The sequence below is a fragment of the Amphiprion ocellaris genome, chromosome 9 (genome assembly GCF_022539595.1).
Source record: "Amphiprion ocellaris isolate individual 3 ecotype Okinawa chromosome 9, ASM2253959v1, whole genome shotgun sequence".
NCBI classification, from domain to species: Eukaryota; Metazoa; Chordata; class Actinopteri; family Pomacentridae; genus Amphiprion; species Amphiprion ocellaris.
The window spans coordinates 20,664,385-20,682,936 of record NC_072774.1 but is presented as its reverse complement, the minus strand read 5'-3'; the positions used below and the strand labels follow the sequence as shown (position 1 = coordinate 20,682,936).

The following is an 18,552-nucleotide window of genomic DNA, read 5'->3' as shown; positions in this document are numbered from 1 at the left end:
GTAAGCTAACAAAACAAAATGTAGCATTAGTTTACCCAAGTGGGCAGCTGTTGGCCATGACTCAGATAGTAGAGCAATTTTTCCACTAATTGAAAAGTTGGTAGTTTGATCCTCGACCCCTCCACATGCTGAAGTGCCCTTGGGTAGGACACAGAACCCCAAGTCACTCACGATAGCAGGCGAGTACCACAGCTGGTATGTGAGAATGGGTGAATGAGCAACCTATTGTAGAGTGTTTGGTAGAGCCTAAGCAAGTTTAAAAAGTGCTATATAAGTGCAGATCTTTTAATATGCTAATAGACACAGCTCTGTCACAGTGGACACTGAAGCCTCCTTCTATGAACAGGGGCAATATTTGCACTGCATGTGGATACTTTTTATATAAGGCTCTGTAGACCACAGTAAGCCTGGATGCAACTGGAGTGGAACTGCATGGCTAAGAAGATTAGACAAGATTTACCTACCCAGCAGTCGTCAGCAGCACAGTTCATACAGAGCTGGTGCACAGCAACAGATCAGTGAGCCTTGTGCACTACAGTAGCATTCACCACAGACCAGGACAGAAGCCTATTGAGCAGAAATGGGAGCCACTGTTTCCTTATGACCTCACATGGGAGTTTACTCCCATCCTACAGGTAAGGCTCTAGAAAAGGTCAGCTCTAGCTGAGCATTTTCCAATATCAAGTTTCCATCCAGGTTTCTGTTCATATGTGTGACTGTGTATGATGTCATAGCATGGCGCCATCTACCTACAGATGGTGTAACACTCTTTATTAGCCTGCACCTGACTACTAAGTAAAACTAGATAAAAATCCAGTATCATTCCAGCTGTACTAGTACAAGCTTTTATGAACTGAACACTGTAGCTTTTGTTCTTTCTCTGATCAGTACAGCACAATGTGAGAGGACCAGGCTTCAACATGACAGAATATATCCTGTGGACAGTGTTTACATGGACATTCAAGGGAATACTCTGCACCTGCAGGTTCCTTTGGGTGAGTGTGTAAAATATGTCTTTGGTTTCACATTTAGATATCTTGTTCCTAACATATTTTTACATGGGTTCTATTATGTGGTGGTTATAAATCGTGTACGTTTACATTGCAGATATGCCCATACAATGCAATCAAATTCTTACCAAGAGAAAAGCACATTACAGAGGACAAAAGTCAACAACCGAAACAACGTGTGGGTAAGGACCTCATCAAATCAAAGTTTGAAATGTTTACTTTCAACTGAAAAGGCTTTGACAGTTTTATTTTATTCAGAGTCACTTTAGCTCAATCAACCTTCAAACTTCATTGGCCCCTTTGTTTTATTTGGAAGGATTACAAAAGATTAACTTCCTTTATCCCTTTTAATGGACTGTCTTGGAATAAAAGTCTGTCACATCTATCAGGGTTGAATGTAAACAGATGACAGGATCCACTATCTTATTTGTTTTCTGAATACAAGATCCATCTGCAGCTTTCTGTAATACTTCCTCTCCTTCACACATGTGGAAAGTACAGATATAACTTGATGACCTTTTTTGTTACTTACCAGGTTCTGAAAGTAAAGGGATTGCAGCCATACCAGGCAGCCCTGATCATACAACTGGCCTTCAAAAAAGACTGACCAAAACTGAGAAAGAGATCCTGTCACTCAAAACAAGGATTGCTTGTGAGAGAGCATCATGGGAAAGGAGGTTTGCAGTGTTGCAAAGAAATCAGGAAGAGCTACGCAATCAGGTGTGCTTGTGAATTTGTGTGGTTTGTTTTTTTTAGACATTGGATACATAACATTGCTGGCTTCCTCAATCCCTTAAATTCTGTCATTCAGATATAGGCCACATTTAATACATAACAAACAGAAGATGAAGTCTAGACACGTATAAAATTGTCCAAAAAAATTATTATTCTAGTTTACTTCATTATTGCTGTTGTTCTGTGCGTTAATGCGCAAAAGTCACATACATAGGTCCTGCTGCTGTCTGATGCTGCAGGTATGAATAAATTCAGAGGAAAACTCCCCCAAAACATTTCAAACTAAACCGTGATTCTTTATGTGATAGCTCATTTGTCTGATGTGAAGAAAAGGGCACACTGTGATTTGCTGTTGGACTCTGAACCAGACTGATCTGCTTTTCTAGTGATCGTTTGTATTTAGAAATATTTAATGAAGTTACTCGCTATATTCTTCCATATGTGCAAATGTGCTCAGCTTTCTTTGTCAGGAGCCACATATGGATCCTGTTACAGTCTGATGCTCCAGGTATTTGAAACAATCTGGAAGGAAACTATTAAGCAGCTGGAAGCAACAAACAAAGCTTCTGTTATACACCCATTACTGGAAAGTATTGTTATTCTAATTTGTTGATGTCTGTTTTTTATTGCAGTGAAGTTTATTATTATAAACACTTCAATTTATTTCCTATCAGAAAATTTGAAATTGAAGGAGAAAGGTTCATTCTAAGTATGTGTTTGGTGTACAAACTGCCTTTTGTTCTATCTGTGATATTTTTGGATTGTTATTGGTGCTGAAATGTGGAAAAAATCTTCCACAAATCACTTCACACATCTCAGAGTACCGTTGCTTGTGTATGCTTATCCTTTAATAGTCCAACTTTTGAAAGCTACTTTCAGACATGCACTCAATTCTGATAACCTGACAGAAATGCTTTTCCTACATTTTTGCACCAATATTCGTTTCTAAATCAAGTTTGCCTGCCAAATACTTACACCTTCCTCCCTCACTTTGCGCTACAATTTCAAATCTATCCAGCGGTATACAGAAATGTCCATAAAAGTAAAACTTTATTGCGATAAAAAACAGGCAGAAACTGCTTAGATTAATGATATTCACCATTAAAAAAAGAAATCCATTTTTCCCACGAGATGGTAACAGGAACTGAAGTTGTTTAATAGGGTTTATCAAGTACTTGCAGCATCAGACTGCCTCATGTGTGCCTCCAAAACAAGATACAGTTAAATAATATAAATTATCTCCAGCACAAAGACCGATCAGTCTGTACCAAGATCCAATGACGAGTCACACTCTGTACCTTTCTTCACATCAGACAGGTGAGTTCTCATACATGCAGTTTAGTTTGTTGACTACAGCTGAGTTTATTTTTTTATTGCATTACTTTGTATTATACAACACTTGGTGCATTGTCTACTCTTGTGTGAATGGTAACTATGGCGTACATACTCTTTCTGCCTCTATGGTGCATACACTACCAGTCAAAAGTTTTAGAACACCCCAATTTTTCCAGTTTTTTATTAAAATTCAAGCAGTTCAAGTGCAATGGATAGCTTGAAATGGTAGAAAGGTAGGTGACGATCTGCCAGAGGTTAAAAATGAGGTAAAGTTACCCAAAACTGGAAAATAATGTACATTTTAGATTATACAAAAAGGCCTTTTTCAAGAAATGGATTAACAACTTAGAGCTGTTCTGTAGCAATGGAAGTTGATCAAGCCTTGTAAGTTGGTGCTACCAAATCCTACAGGTGTCCCAACATTTCTTGAGTACCTACAACCCCCTCTGTCTGCATAAAAATAGTGTTGGAACACACCATGGCACCATACCCTCGAGAGCATTATGTGAACAGTATTGTACTGCAGAAAGTAGTGTGTTGCTATAAAAATGACGAGGAAAAGGCAATTAACAATAGAAGAGACACACTTAAAAATGTAGGTCTTACCTACAGAGAAACGGCAAAGAAAGTCAAGGTGTCAGTGAGTAGTTTTCTTCACCATCAAAAGTCACTCAGAAACTGGGGGAAACTCTGACAGGAAGAGGTCTGGAAGACAAAAAACCACAACAGAATCAGAAGACAAATTTCTGAGAGTCAACAGCTTGCGTGATAGGCGGCTCACAGGACAACAGCTTCAAGCACAGCTTAATAGTGGTCGTAATTAGGAAGGCTCAGTTTCAACTGTGAAGAGAAGACTGGGAATTGCAGGTCTGACAGGTTGAGATGCAGCTAGAAAGCCATTGCTAAGACATCAGAATAACCAAAAAAAGCTTGCCTGGTTCATAAAACATCACCAATGGACTACTGAAGTGTGTGACATCAACTGTCAAACATGGAGGAGGAAGCATGATGGTCTGGGGCTGTTTTGCTGATTCCAGGGTTGGTGACTTGTACAGAGTGAGAGGTACCCTGAACCAAAACAGCTACCACAGCATTCTGCAGCGCCATGCAGTACCCTCTGGTATGTTCCTACTTGGTCAGGGTTTCATCCTACAGCAAGATAATGACCCAAAACATAAGTCCAAGCTATGCCAGAACTACCTTAGGAAAAAAGAACAAGATGGTAAACTTGAAAACATGGAGTGTCCAGCTCAGTCTCCGGATTTAAACCCCTTGGAGCTGGTTTGGGATGAACTGGACAGAAGAGTGAAAGAAAAAGCAACCTACAAGTGTCACACATTTATGGGAACTTCAGTGTTGGGAAGAACTTTCTGAGGAATATTTGATTTCCATTGTGGAAAGAGTGCCACGAGTGTGTTCACCTGTTATATCTGCCAAAGGTGGCTACTGTGATGAGTCAAAAAATTTCAAATATATTCTGGTTTCTAAATTGTTTTTTTTCTTATCTTCATTTGTTTATTTGTTCTATGCTTTCATTTCAGAGTACAATGAGACATAAAAATGCGCAATTTCCAATAAAAAACTGGAAAAATTGGGGTGTCCTAAAACTTTTGATCGGTAGTGTATGTCTAAATGAAGCTGTGATGAACATTAATGGATAAGTGACCTACGAACTTTTTCAGACTTTCACTCTGTTCCGTTAATCTGACTGACAACTAAACAACTTGTCTGTTTGATAGATCCAGCAATGTTATGGATCTCATATCTCAAAAGGGCCTAAAATTTCAGGTGTGGCTTTTAGAAGTGACCAGAGTGCACATTCAGATGTCAACATGTTCAGAAGCTGTCATATTAATGGAAGACGGTGTATGTTTATAGGGACTTATGACTATTAAAGGCTTTGTGTGAAACATTTTTTAACCACTGGATGTCACTAGAGCTCCAGCTTTTCAAACCAAATTATACTGGTTCATTGGCCATATCTTTCCCCTTCCTGCACTTTTGTTTTCAACAAGTAAGGCTGTGTACACAAGAGCCAAGAAAAAAATAATCCAGCTACAGCCACAAGCCCATTGTAAAATGAATGCCATGGCTGTAGCAAGCTGTTGCCAACTCAAGTAACATTATTTTCCCTTTACCTGTCTTGCGTTCTCTCCACTTATGTCTGTTCCGCTTTGTGTGTGTATGTTTCCATGGTCCATCAGACCTGAACCAGGACTAGATCCTCTCATGGACACATTGGAAGTGTAGAGGAAGCGGTAGAGACTCTCAAACTGAGCTGAAATGAAAAAAAAAGTGCCCATAAATTTGGTAGAGTGGCATAAAGAAAGTACCTTGTTTTTAAATAGCTTCTTTTTAAGGGCACTAGCTGAATGATGAACTGCATTTTTGCTTGTCAAGTGTGAAGAGGGTCACAAGTTTTAACAGATGGGACTCACATACACTGAAGTGTACTAGAATGTACTGAAGTGCATGCACATGCAACATGCAGGGAATGTGAATACACGCTGCCATTACTACACTGTATCTCCTCATAGCAAATAGTTATTTCCATATTGCCCTCTGAACTGCCCCCTTTCTCCTCAGCTGGTCTCTAAGGCTGGAGGCTTGGTGAGAGTGGACAGTTGCGATGGAGAGTCAGCAGTGGACAACGGAGAAGTGTTTGATGAGTGCTCAAGTAAGTGATAGTAATTCAATGCGTGACAATGATCCAACAATGACAGAAACACTATGTTTATTATGAATGTTCTTATAAATGCATACTGTTGAATTGGGCTGCACAGTGGCTCGGTGGTTAGCACTGTCACCTCACAGCTAGAAGTTCCCCAGTTTGTGTCCCGGCCTGGGCCTAGGATCTTTCTGCATGTTCTCCTTGTGGGAGTTTCCTCCAGGTATTCTGGCTTCCTCCCACAGTCCAAAAACATGCTGAGGTTAACTGACAATTCTAAATTGCTTGTTTGTCTCTATGTGTAGCCTTGTGATAAACTGGTGACCTGCCTTCACCCTAAGTCAGCTGGGATAGACTCCAAGATTAAGTGGTGTATAGATAATGAATGGATGGATGCTGTTGAACCCAAAAATGATGTTAACGCCTATTTTCTAATAAACAGGTGGACTTCACCGACACAGAAGGTCTGAAGTGTCATCAAGAAGTGACAGTTATGCATGTAGTTTGTCAAGCAGTCAGTTGTCCTTGTCATCAGCGCTGAGCTCCAGACTTGCCTCCTCCGCATCTTCAGCCTCCAGGTACAATCAGGAAAGGAGTAATTCTGCACTGAGCTAAATGAAAATATTAATACCATATTCACAACTATACTGCAATCAATTGTTTAGCTTAGCTGAGTGCAAGACAGGAAATATAAAAGGTTTTTCTTAATAAAATCTGTACTTAGCTTTAGAAACATCTCTGACACTGTCATACTTACATTTTCTTTTTCATCTGTCACCTGAACCACTATAGAATATAACAGTGACACCTCAGTTTTGCTGTGTTATGAACCAAACAGTTGTTTCCTTCAGTGTCAGATCATGGAGGATGTCACAAGGGCCACATCGGGTTTTTGTCCCCCACTCACCCATGGATCTTCAGCTAGGCCACCAGGTCAGAATCATGCTGCCCTCTGGAAGAATCAGCACAGGAACTATTCGTTTCCTGGGTCACCTCCAGGGGGAGGCAGATCTCCACCTTGGCGTGGAGCTGCAGACTCCTGATCCAGGCCTGCGTGATGGCCGCCACAAGGGACACAGCTACTTTGAATGGTAACTGGTATCATTTTCCTGCAACATGAAAACAAGCATCATGTGGATTGTTCATGTGTCTCAGGCTGTGCAACATGACATTAAGTGTTGCACTATAATTCAGTGGATCCACTGTAAGTCCCTCAATGGTGCTTTACTGGGGTAATTTCATTGCTTTGTTGAAAAGGTCAATCGAATGCTTTTAAACCCTTTTAATGGCTTGCAGTGCTGATTTACCTGAAGCATTCATAAATCACAAAGTACATTAAAGCATCCACATTTTATGTTCTGACATTAAATAATGGCCTCAGCAGCCCCTTAGTTATTAAGGTTTGATTCCTACGGCATGACCTAAATACATTTAATTACATAACAGGGTATCTGTGAATGTAGGCATAACACTGCACAACTTAAGACAAACTACACCTACAGGTACACTTCACCAAATCCTCTGCACTTAGTGGTTGAGCCTTATATGCAAATCTCAGCACACCTTTGCAGGCTTAAATTACAGCATTGAAGAAACGAGGTGTGAACTCACTTAACGTACAGCAATTACAAATTGGACTTTCTGGTTTTGTATCAAGTTGTGAAAAACAAACACATGAATTACCTTACACTTGAAATGTTGCTAGTCTATCGATAATGTTTTGAATTTTGACTTATTTTCTGTCCTTTGCAGCAAACCTGGATATGGTGCCTTTGTACCATTCCACAAACTACTGATGGCCTGGGAATAATGACATAGAGGCAACAGGCAGAGTTGCCCGTTAACTCCAGGACCACATGAATGCAGAACAGTAATCATGGATGTTATACCTCATTATAAAGACGAATGTATTTGTAACAAAATCCATATACAAACATTTAAGATATGTATCTTGTCTGTGAATAGGAATATATTTGTCATATTATTCACAATAAAAATAACATTTGTACAAGCAGTTCCAAAGTGTTGTGTAAAGCTTGTAGGGAATAATATATAAGAGTTACAGACTGAATCCCTGTTTTTGTTGAGCTAGCAAAACATTAGCTTCAAGTACGTTGGCTGTGGGTCTTAAGACAAACCGTTGGCCACTGAGAAAAAATTATTTTCCTTGCTTGAGTGATGTTCAAATATTAGAACAAAGGGATTTTCACTTCAAGCAAATATGAGCATGGCTCTAGGTCTTTCATACCTTTGAAACATAACATGTTTCAAAGGTTAATACATGATGAAGTCTGTTTTGACATGACAATTTGGCCTTATTATAGTGTGAAATAAATGCACAACATTGCCCACTGTGGCACACAAATTACAATTCAAAAAAATCACACCAGCTGCACATTTCTTGAAAAGCTGACAGAAATTAAAACATTGCATGGAAGACTTGCACTATTAATAAATATTTACATTTGGTCGATCATCGCATTCAACTCCAGCTGGTGATAGGACAAAATTTAAATCTACCAAACCCGCTGACTGACGGACAAGCTGACAATGGCGTCCTTAGCATCAGGTTAGATAAAGCATCTTTTTATTTATTTATTGTTATTATTATTATTATTATTATTATTATTATTATTATTATTATTATTATTATTATTATTATTATTATTATTTCTTTTTTAATAAAGCTGGAACACATACACACTTGAAGTAATGTTTTCTATACACATTTATGGATTTTTCATTTTTTTTTTACGTTATTTTTTTGGCCTTTATTGGATAGATGCAGCAGAGACAGACAGGAAAGGAGGGAGGAGAGTTGGGGAACGACATGCAGCAAAGTGCCAGGAATCAAACCCAGGCTGCTGCGTTGGGGACCAGCCCCTGTACATGGGTCACCCACTTAACCTGTTGAGCTAGCTGGAGGCCCACATTTATGGATTCTTATCTTACAATAAACATTTACAATAAGTGATTTGAAACTGGGATACAGGTTTTTTTATTTACATATTTTTATTGTCATTTCCAATCATACAGTGACTCATATACACATTTATTGTTAGAGTTTGTTCGAAGAATATTTCATGAAATTAATGCTAATTTACAGGAAAAGGATGATGATGCCCAGCAAATTCCTTTCCCTAGGATCAAAGTCATTTTTATCAGTTTCCTCAGTTTCACTTTCCTAGCTAGAGTAGGATTTATTTTAAATAATATTTGGTGATCTAGATCCTCTACTGGATTGACACTGAGTACATTGGTGGTCACAGTATATGCTCACGTATACTGTAGTTGCAATTTACAGAGACAATACTGAACAGCAGGCTGTTCTGGAGAACTGTGATTAAAATAAAAAAATACATAATACTTTATATAGCATTTCCTTATTGCATGAGAACTTAAAATAGATCATACTTGATGCAATATGCATCTACAGTCTAAACTCTAGAAACTTAATCAGAACAGTTTTTGGTCTAGAGGCACTTTTCATCCAAAACATGGATGACAAGGTCACATTTGACTACAATGTCATACAAATATATAACTCAGAACAGATAAGCTAACCTGTTCATTTATATGAAGTCACATTTGATTTCTAGAATGGCATAATGCACAGAACACTCAAAAACACTCACCTATAGCCTCTATATAAGGTTGTTAAGAAATTCTCTGTTTGCTGTGACAAAAAACTCTGGATGCACCTGAACTTATCATAAGCATCATATCAGTTCTGAATGAACAGGACAGAAAAACAATCAGAATATCCCTCTTTGAACCTTCATGTTGAGTATCTCTGCAGCCAGTTTCTCAGCATCCATCACATGTGGGAATATTTCCATGACTGCATCCACCTGATTTGGGTTGAAGATGGCTTGCAGTTTCTTGCGGAGCTCTAACCTTTGTGGGTCAAACGCAGCAGAAGATGGCTGTTGTTGGCCCCAGGTATGGCACTGATGGCTCTTATAGAAGCAGCAGGAGTTGCTGGTGTGTGAAGAATGGCTTGAAGAGGGGAGACTACTGCATGTCCTGGCTTGGGGAAGCCCCTGAAAGGGATCTGACCAGTAATTTTGCTGAAGATGGGGGGCTCCACTATAATGGTTGGGGACGCTGTGTTGGTGGGACACAGCAGGTGGGAACATATGAGAATGGTAGGAGTTATAGTTGAGTTGGCCTTTTGGGTCCATGCTTTCATGATGGTGCTGGTGAGCTGTTGAAGGCACTGCATGGGAACAACCCCTGCAGGAGTGGCTGGTGTTATTTTTCTGTAAATACTCTGGGGCATTTTTAGGTCCAGCGAGGTCACTCTGATGCTGGGACCTCGGTCTGTGGGAGTTGCTCAGGGAATGTAAATTGTCAGAGTACTGACTCTCAAAGGAGCTAAAACCAGAATCCTGGTACTCAGGAGGCATGTTGGCATAGTAATGTGTTGTCATCAAGTGCAGCCCAGGCCACTCTTTCTGACACGGGCTTCCTGTTACAGAGCATGACATATGATTTGTACTGTTTCTAGGATCCTCCCAACTCAGCAGTTTATTTTCATTAATGGGACCAGAATGCAAAGAAAACTGCTGGTCTCTTATGAACTCTGTGTTAAACTCTCGAGGATGGAAACAGGCATTATGAGCAGGCCCAGGGTCAGATTGAAAGTGTCTGGGTGAATATCTGGCATTTCTCCCTTCTTTTGGTGAAGAAATCAGGGCTTTCTCTCTCAGTTCATCAGCTAAGGACAGATAGGACTGGTTTGCCCGCTCAGGATGGTAGAACTTACATTTGATGCCATAAGTGCACTTTTTGTCTGGAGGGAATAAAAATGGACACACACAGACACAAAAAAACAAACATTAAAAACGAATCTTATTAGCGAACCACATTCATGCACAAGGCCCAACAGATGTGACACTGTGAACAGTTTAACAATGCCTGTACAATATAAAAACGGGTAGTTGTGAAGGGGAACACTTCCTTATTTCAGTGCTAATCCTATCTCACCATATGGGCAGAGCTGTCTCTTTTGTTCCACAGGCAGCGGCTTTTTCCTAAGGAAGTTGTCGAGGCTGGGACCATGGCGACCCAGAGGGTCATCTGGAGGCATGAACCTTGGAAAAAATAGGAAATTTCCTCATTTATTCATGACAACTCAGCTGTATGATTGATAATTATGTTTATCTCAAACAGCAATATGCCTTACACTACATGAAAGAGCATTATAAAGAAGAGGTGACATCACACAGGCATAAGCTAAGAAATAAGCTATCTGCTTACTTGTCATTCACAAATGAGTACATGAGGAGCCTCTCCTCAATACATTTCTTCCATTCAGGTCTTTCTCCTTGGAGATCACGGTAGGTGTCATTTGATACGATCACTCCATTTGATTCATGTGCCAACTTGACAATAAAGCGGTCATCGTAGCAAACCACTCGCTTTCCCCCAACACGACGTGATGGAGTGAAGACAACTATTTTCCGCTTTTCAAGCTCCTTCAAAATATGTTGATCTGAAAGAACAAACAGTTAAGTATAAAGACATTCAATACTCTAGAAGAGTTACCCCTTGAGTGTATATTACACCCTTTAACAATTTGTCATCATCTGCAACTTAATCTTCATGTTACAGAAACCAGACGGTTTAGAAAAGAACACAATAATCATTTTACAAAGTCTTAGAGATCAATCATACAAGTCAAAACATATCAAGGAAGGTACTAAATTACTTGCGCACACACTATAACTATCTGTGCACACATTATATCACATTACATTTTAAAACACAACACACAAACTGTCGACGCTTTTTGAACAAGTTAGAAGTGGAATGAAATGAACCATGAACTCTACATAAAAGACCAAGGGGCCAGGTTGTGTGATGTTTACTTAAAGGCACTATTTAAACTAAGTGCTGCTATTTTCAGGGTGAGCGTTCACTTAACCTCTTGCTGTAAATGGATGTTAGTAGTTAATTACATTTTGCTAGTCATCTCCAGTGGGTGGTAATGCAAAAAAAACAACATATATACTTCCTGGTGGGGCTTTCCCACAAGTGCCTGTAGGCAGATTTTTACTTCCTTGTTCACAGATTAAAATAAGAACCTTTGGATTGCTCCACCCAGGCTGCACGGTTGCTAAATCACAAGAGCCATGCATCAGTTACAAAAGGATGTCCCACCCTTCATTATAAAGCTGTTGTGTTATTGGAGGATAGGTATGCACAACTAGCTTGAAAACATGATGTGCTAGGACTGAATAAAAGGCAGCTTTTCTGCTCAAGGAGAGATAGATGTGATATTAATCTGGATCGCACAGATACACCCACAGACGTCAGTGACAGAGCTGTCAGAAATGAGTCCTTTACTGTGCATAAATGTCCCAGCTTATGAAATTGTACCTGCCCTAAAACAATTAAAGCAAATCCGTTTTTATTGCTGGTATTTTGTTAGCCAGTTGAGTTAACTTTTGTTTCACAATCATAAATGTGTTGCTCCACACATCTGGCAAAAGTGCAGTAGTTTTACTATTTAACCATTATGTCATAACTGTAATGAATCACTTTACATTTCCAGGATTGGTCAATACCAACAGAGTGTTCAAAGAGATTTAGGTAGTAGTCATATTCATTCACCTCACTATTAAACACATTGATTTGTTTAATCTGTGTGACAAAAAGTGTTAAAATGGCTGTTTTACAATGTAGTTATATGATGTGTTGACTGGGACAAAGGTCATAATTAAAAGACAGCATTAAGAGTTGTTTCTCTAACATTAGATAAAAAATGGTGACAAAGGGAAAGTGCAACAGTAGCATATGGCAAAACCATACTAAAGAAGTAATAATGTATTCAGGTCTGAGTGATATGGCAGGAGCTCAAATGATTAATGTCATATTTGCTACACATATTGGCATCCATCCAGCTTACTGACTGACGTTAAAGATCAGAAATGAATGAAAAACTTTATTAATGTCATTCCAATTTGAACCAGATCATATTTGTCATTGACACTCTTAGCAATGTTTGTGTGGCTAAAACTATCTACAGTCTACCTCATGAGTAACATCTCTCTGAATGATTTTCTCTTCTCACCTGTTAGGGGGGAATCGGCTCTGGGCTGCTCTTTGCGCCAAGAGGGAACAAACACAGTAATGGTACTATGACCTCTGTCCAGGAAGAAGTTGACTGCCAGTTGTATGCCTCGACATGAGAACACTTCCTTGTTGCCGTGACTGTAAAAACAAACAAGGAAGAGAACATGCATAAATGACTTAACCATAAATCTAAAAGGAAGAAGTAAAAAATCTGTTACTTTTTGTAATCAGTACATGCCTTTGAAATGCCTTTTTTTTCTGTCTGAGGAAATATTCCCTCTGGCTATTACTCATGAATTCCACCTCTGATGTGTTCAGGGTGGAGATTGTGAACTGTGTCTCTAGAATTTGCATATTGTAACAGCGGCTTTTGCAAAAACATGCACAGGCAGTGTAGTGAACGCCCTCGTAAAAGGCCAAGTGGTACAACCAGTGCAGAAAATTCATGTTTCAAGGTCACAGTTGAAAGAAAACATGGTGCTGAGTGATCTCAGTTTTGAACATATTATTTTACAGGTAAAGCTCAAAATAGGAAAACAACAAAGCTTGCAATCTATGATCTAAGAAAAGTTCTTATCAGGATTACCTCATAGCAACATTGCTGCCGTCAATGACAATAGGTCTCAATTCGGAGTCCATATTCTTTCCTTCCCCCAGTTGAGGTGTGATTCTGCAGGGCCCAACAGTCCAGCTGGGAGGTAGCAGAGAGTCTTTTTGGCTTGCTCTCCTCTCATCATTGTCTGAGCTGGAAGCGATGGGAACGGTGCTGGTCCTGTTCCTGACCAGCTCTCCGAGCACCGAGTTAGTGTCTGTGTTCAGGCCCAGCTTTGTCAAAGCATCTTTCACCTCTGCTGAGGAGTAACCCAGTTTCCTGTAGAAATCCACTCTTAGCTGGAGCTCCTCACTGTCTGCCTCCAGCAGGTCTGAAGCTGGGCTCTGTCTGGAAAGTGCCTGATCCATCCTTAAGCATCTGATCCTCTTCTTAGCAACATGGAAGACATAGTACGTCTTGATCAGGGTGATATTCTTCCAATGACTGAAGAAAAACAACATTTTATCAGACATATGCACATCCATACTTGAACCCTTAAAGTAAACTGAATTGTCGGTTTAAAAGTAACGCTAGCCTATAACAAGAAATGACAAAATGAACATAATCCAACCCTTAAGTACACTCCACACTTATGTTTATTTTCTTAAAACAATGCACATTTTACATTTTTTGCTTATACTTTTTCTACTAATATTTATATTTTAAATATCTATGTTTGTTTACATCTTTAGAACATGTTTTTCTACTTAAGTTTATCTATATATTTTTTGTACTGCTTATATTTCTAAGATGTTGAATGGAAACAACTATAACTTAAGCAATTTCCCCTCTCAGGAATTTCTCATTCTGATTCCTAACATTCAGCTGCTTCTTTTTGTTTCTTCTCAAGTTGGATTAAGATTGTTAAAATCATCACATTATTCCGCACCCTCTGAAAGATTCATATACCTTCTGAACTGACTTGTTTCACCCTTTCTTTGAAGTTTGATCAAGTTTACAGCAAGTAAAATACACAGTTTTATTGGCCACATCATTCCATTAAATTGAAGTAGTCTAGATATTTTTATGTATAGTTTTATACATAATTTAACAAAAATTCCCCCTAACATATTTGGTGTCTCAGGCTTCTCCACTCAAACTATAGTTCTACTCTGGAAACCATGATTTTGCAATATGTATGTAAATGTTTATTTAGAGATCCAATTATGTTTTCAACACAGCTTGACTGACTTTAGAGCTGCAAGGATTTGTTGACCAATCAACCAGATAACTGACACAAATTAATCTTCAACAACTTTTGTAACTGATTAACTGTTTATGCCTTTCCTTAAGTGAAAATGCCAACATTTTGATACTTCCTGGTGCTCTCATATGGGGGTCGGCTTCTTTTCTTAGTCAATCAATCAATCAATTTATTTGTAGAGCACTTTCCAGCAACATAGAAGAAGACCAAAGTGCTTTCCAGACAGAATAATAAACAAAACAATACAATTTTTGATTACTATAAACCATAAATCCCATAAAAACACAAAACTAAGAAAACCATAAAACCATAAAAACCATAAAACAGTCCTAGGATTCGAAAGCATGTCTAAATAGATAGGTTTTCAATCTAGACTTAAATTGGGAAAAAAATATTCTGAGAGTATGGGACACACAAACAAACAATACTCAAGATACTAAGACAATTTTCTGATGCTCTATCAATTAAATGGTCAATCAGCTGATAAAAAAGTAATTTGCAGATTAAAAAAAATAATAAATAAAATGGGTACAGCTTATTTGCCTTTACTTACACCACTACACCTATTATATTCTTTCTTAGAACAGATAAAGGTACAAATAAACATGGTGTTAACGATGATTATAGCAATTGTAATGAGTGGGAATCAAAATCTAATAAAAATAACTCACCTGCTAAACACTATAGGGTATAAGAGGCCTATTCTCCTAACATACTGTCAAGTTAGACTTTTACTCTCTCAGTAAATGAAAGAGAAACCAATACAGCGACATTTTTTGTTGCCTATACGAAAAGATAAACAAGTAACAGTGTATCTGGACAGACAATACTCTAAGAATGTGGCTTCTACCTGATACAGGTAACAAGTAGGCCAACAACGGGACATTTCCTCTGTTAACGGCTAGCAGATAAAGTTACAGGAAAACCTCACCGCAGATGAGAGAACCGACAACTTACCTTCTCTGGTTGTCTCTTTGTCTTGGTGTTCCATTTGGGAGAAGAAGTCACATATAAGTCCTGTTACTGTTTCAAAGTACAGTAAGTTTCCTTCGACCTCATAGCACCGCCCTCCGGGAAATAATTTCCACCTCTCCTTCCTCCAGACGAACATGCAGAGCCATGAAAAACTTGCATAAACGTGAGATACGATGCGGTGTCACTCACACTGCAGCAGCTACACCAGTTTTTATTTTTTTAAACGCTTTTTGCTGTCGCTACTGCTGTCCATTTAGGTTACAATAAACCTATTGTACTTTATTAAAAAAAATTAAGTGGATGTATTTATACAGCACATTAAAAACAGCAAATCCCGACAAAATTTAGTTTGATAGTATAAAAATGAATTCATTGCTGATTTTTAGTATTAATTAGATGTATTTAATTATTGTAGGGCATAGCATATGCTCTTAAACAGCATTATCGCTGCGGATCCTCGTGTTTTTTTTTAATTTCGAACTTTTTTTCCCTTTAATCTGATAAAGACATGTATTTTGATGACACAATGGAAAGGTTTTATTAGTGTAACCTTACTCGATTACACGTTTTGACTGTCAGTCGATGGTTGAGATCCTGATTTTAAAAAACAAGATTATTTTCTAACGTGTCAAGGCGCCCCCTTGTGGTTTTAGGTTACATAACCAAAAGCAAAATAACAAAAAGCCACCAAACCTGCACATTTTTCTGTCTGGTTTTGCAAGAGTACGAAACAATTCTAAAGTCTCTAAAAAAACAGTAACAATAATTGTAAACTTAACATTCTAGCCTGTTTGCTTGCAGAGCAAAATACAGCTGCTAACTTGAAAAAGCCTAGCATTCAGATAAGAAAAGGATAAAAAATATTAAATAAGTCATACTTTATTTTTAAAAATATAGAAATAGTAGTAGAATTATTACTTTTATATGTTTTATGTTATATGTTTTGTTATATGTTGAGACAGTGGTGAAAAACAATCACATGTACTCAGGTATTATAGGATACAATTTCAAATACTTATACTATGAGTATGATCATTATATATTTGTAAATCTGTCACCCCCGATCCATTTTACTTTTACTCCACAAACAATTATTCAATGTACTTTTGTTAATCATTCTACTCATATGCAAAACACTTAAAATGCCCTTATTTTGATGAGCCAAAGCCTTAAACTATTGCATTTAGAATAATTAAGCATTTCTATATTGTGCTTTTACAAAACTATGCTTGAAGAGTAGAGCACTTCATTATAGGTCCACCAATATTTAGAGCATCAATAAAGTAGTAAAATAAAAATGACTAAATAAATAAGTGCAATTTCACTTAAAGACCATATGATTGAATACCTTACAGTATTTGTATTGCTTCTAAGTAGAACATTAGAGTATTTGCTCTTATATAAAATGAATGTTTTCAAATTAATATGTTCAAAATTACGGTACCAAACTTAATGCATCCCTTGCATATCTGAGATTTAAATATATTATTTTGTAAGTTCTTCATGTGTCCACCTTTATTTTTGAAGAGCGACTCATATATTGGTAAGTATGATGCTAAATCTCTGGAGAGACGCTCTGATCTTCTTCAGAGACATTTTTTTCAGCTGCTCTCTGCTGGAAGGGCTGTGTAGCTCCACATTTCTCTTTAAAATACCCTGAAGATGGTCTATTGTATTCAAGTCAGGCAGCATACTTGGCCAGGTCTTATCACTTTCTTTTCTTTACAGACTCTTGCATGATTTTGGCAGCGTGCTTTGGAATGTTATGGCGGAATAGTCCTCTTCTGTCAAGTTTCTAGAGTTTCAGCCATCCAGAGGCATTCATGGTGCCTTCAGCACATGTCATTTTGTACACATACAGGTTCATACTGTCACACTTCCATGCCTGTGCATCACCGTTGAAACTGCACTGCGGTAGTCCTGGTCAGATTCACATCAAACATTCTGGACCCCACCTGACCCAAACAATTTAATCGTGGTCTCACCTGAACAAAGAATGTGCTTTCAGTATTCCTTCATGTTTCATCTTGCAGTTTTACATCTATCATCATATATATATCATTATATCATAAGCAAGAGATTTTTTTCTTGAAAAAAAACAAACAAACAGATTTTTCAGTCCCTCTGACAGTTCTTTTCTGTATGGACCCACAACGAAGACATACAAATTGCCATAGCCGACTGACAAACTGACGCAGTGTTTATTCTGATGTCCACAGCTCCCACATTCATGCAATTTAGTGAATTGGACACATCCCAGGTGAAATATTGTGAACATATATGTAAGTGATCCCAGGTATATTCCTTTTTCTCTTCAGGCTCTGCATTTCCAATGTCAGTGCAGGTTGTACAGGTTGGACTACCCAGAAAACCAGGGTTTGTGTTTTATGCTTGATGAGAGGCCATGTTGGAGAAGTGGTGTGTCAGCAGTTAAGGCTTTGTTACTACTACTGATCAGAAAGTCAGGGGTTCAAGTCCCAGCACTGCCAAGGTGCTGCTGTTGGGCCCTTGAACAAGGCCCTTAACCCTGCTTGCTATAATCAGAAGGTGATGCAATTTTGAATTATTTCAGTGATATTAAACAGAGGTGGACTCCCATTTGCTCTATATTCTAAAATCAGAAAGAGACTCCAAAACCATGTTTATGTCTCTTTTCAGCAACACCTACATTTATGCTAATACTGTGGCACTGTTTAACAGTTCAATACACACAGAGAAAATTGATTGATACATCACTACTTAATTACTAATTCTATGAGAACTGCCTACAAAGATAATTGCATAAGCACATCTTCTGCCATCTCCTCTTGAAAATTACCGTGTGTTGCTGTAATGCCACCTGCAGCCATTACAATTGCTGTCTACATGTAAGAGCTCATGTCTGTCTGTTCTGTCATATAACCACTAGATGTCCCTCTTGCTTTATATTATCCCACCATAGATGCTCTGCTCT

General features: G+C 38.3%; 2 protein-coding genes across 2 annotated transcripts; one reads left to right on the top strand and one right to left on the bottom strand.

The window, feature by feature from the left end:
• The first annotated feature begins 477 nt into the window (after positions 1-477).
• LOC118470705 (uncharacterized) lies at positions 478-7,759 on the top strand. The gene is made up of 8 exons (XM_035950819.2): positions 478-635; positions 889-995; positions 1,108-1,192; positions 1,546-1,730; positions 5,667-5,757; positions 6,191-6,326; positions 6,600-6,839; positions 7,501-7,759. Exons 1-8 carry the CDS (start codon positions 611-613, stop codon positions 7,556-7,558), a joined length of 927 nt encoding a protein of 308 aa, XP_035806712.1. The 5' UTR covers positions 478-610; the 3' UTR covers positions 7,559-7,759.
• A 982-nt stretch (positions 7,760-8,741) lies between these two features.
• Positions 8,742-15,726, bottom strand: LOC111572353 (endoribonuclease ZC3H12A). Its single transcript, XM_023275997.3, has 6 exons — positions 15,582-15,726; positions 13,415-13,864; positions 12,827-12,966; positions 11,011-11,245; positions 10,738-10,844; positions 8,742-10,543 (listed from the first exon to the last, which is right to left on the bottom strand). Exons 2-6 carry the CDS (start codon positions 13,786-13,788, stop codon positions 9,504-9,506), a joined length of 1,896 nt encoding a protein of 631 aa, XP_023131765.1. The 5' UTR covers positions 13,789-13,864; positions 15,582-15,726; the 3' UTR covers positions 8,742-9,503.
• Positions 15,727-18,552: the final 2,826 nt, after the last annotated feature.

Excerpts from the sequence above, each read along its gene's own strand:
- LOC118470705 (XM_035950819.2), top strand. The coding sequence starts at position 611 with ATGGGAGTTTACTCCCATCCTACAG. Across the intron at positions 996-1,107 it reads GCACCTGCAGGTTCCTTTGG|ATATGCCCATACAATGCAAT; the intron begins GTGAGTGTGTAA and ends TTTACATTGCAG. Across the intron at positions 6,840-7,500 it reads GGACACAGCTACTTTGAATG|CAAACCTGGATATGGTGCCT; the intron begins GTAACTGGTATC and ends TGTCCTTTGCAG.
- LOC111572353 (XM_023275997.3), bottom strand. The coding sequence starts at position 13,788 with ATGGATCAGGCACTTTCCAGACAGAGCCCAGCTTCAGACCTGCTGGAG. Across the intron at positions 10,845-11,010 it reads TACTCATTTGTGAATGACAA|GTTCATGCCTCCAGATGACC; the intron begins GTAAGCAGATAG and ends ATTTTTTCCAAG. Across the intron at positions 10,544-10,737 it reads GAGACAGCTCTGCCCATATG|ACAAAAAGTGCACTTATGGC; the intron begins GTGAGATAGGAT and ends TATTCCCTCCAG.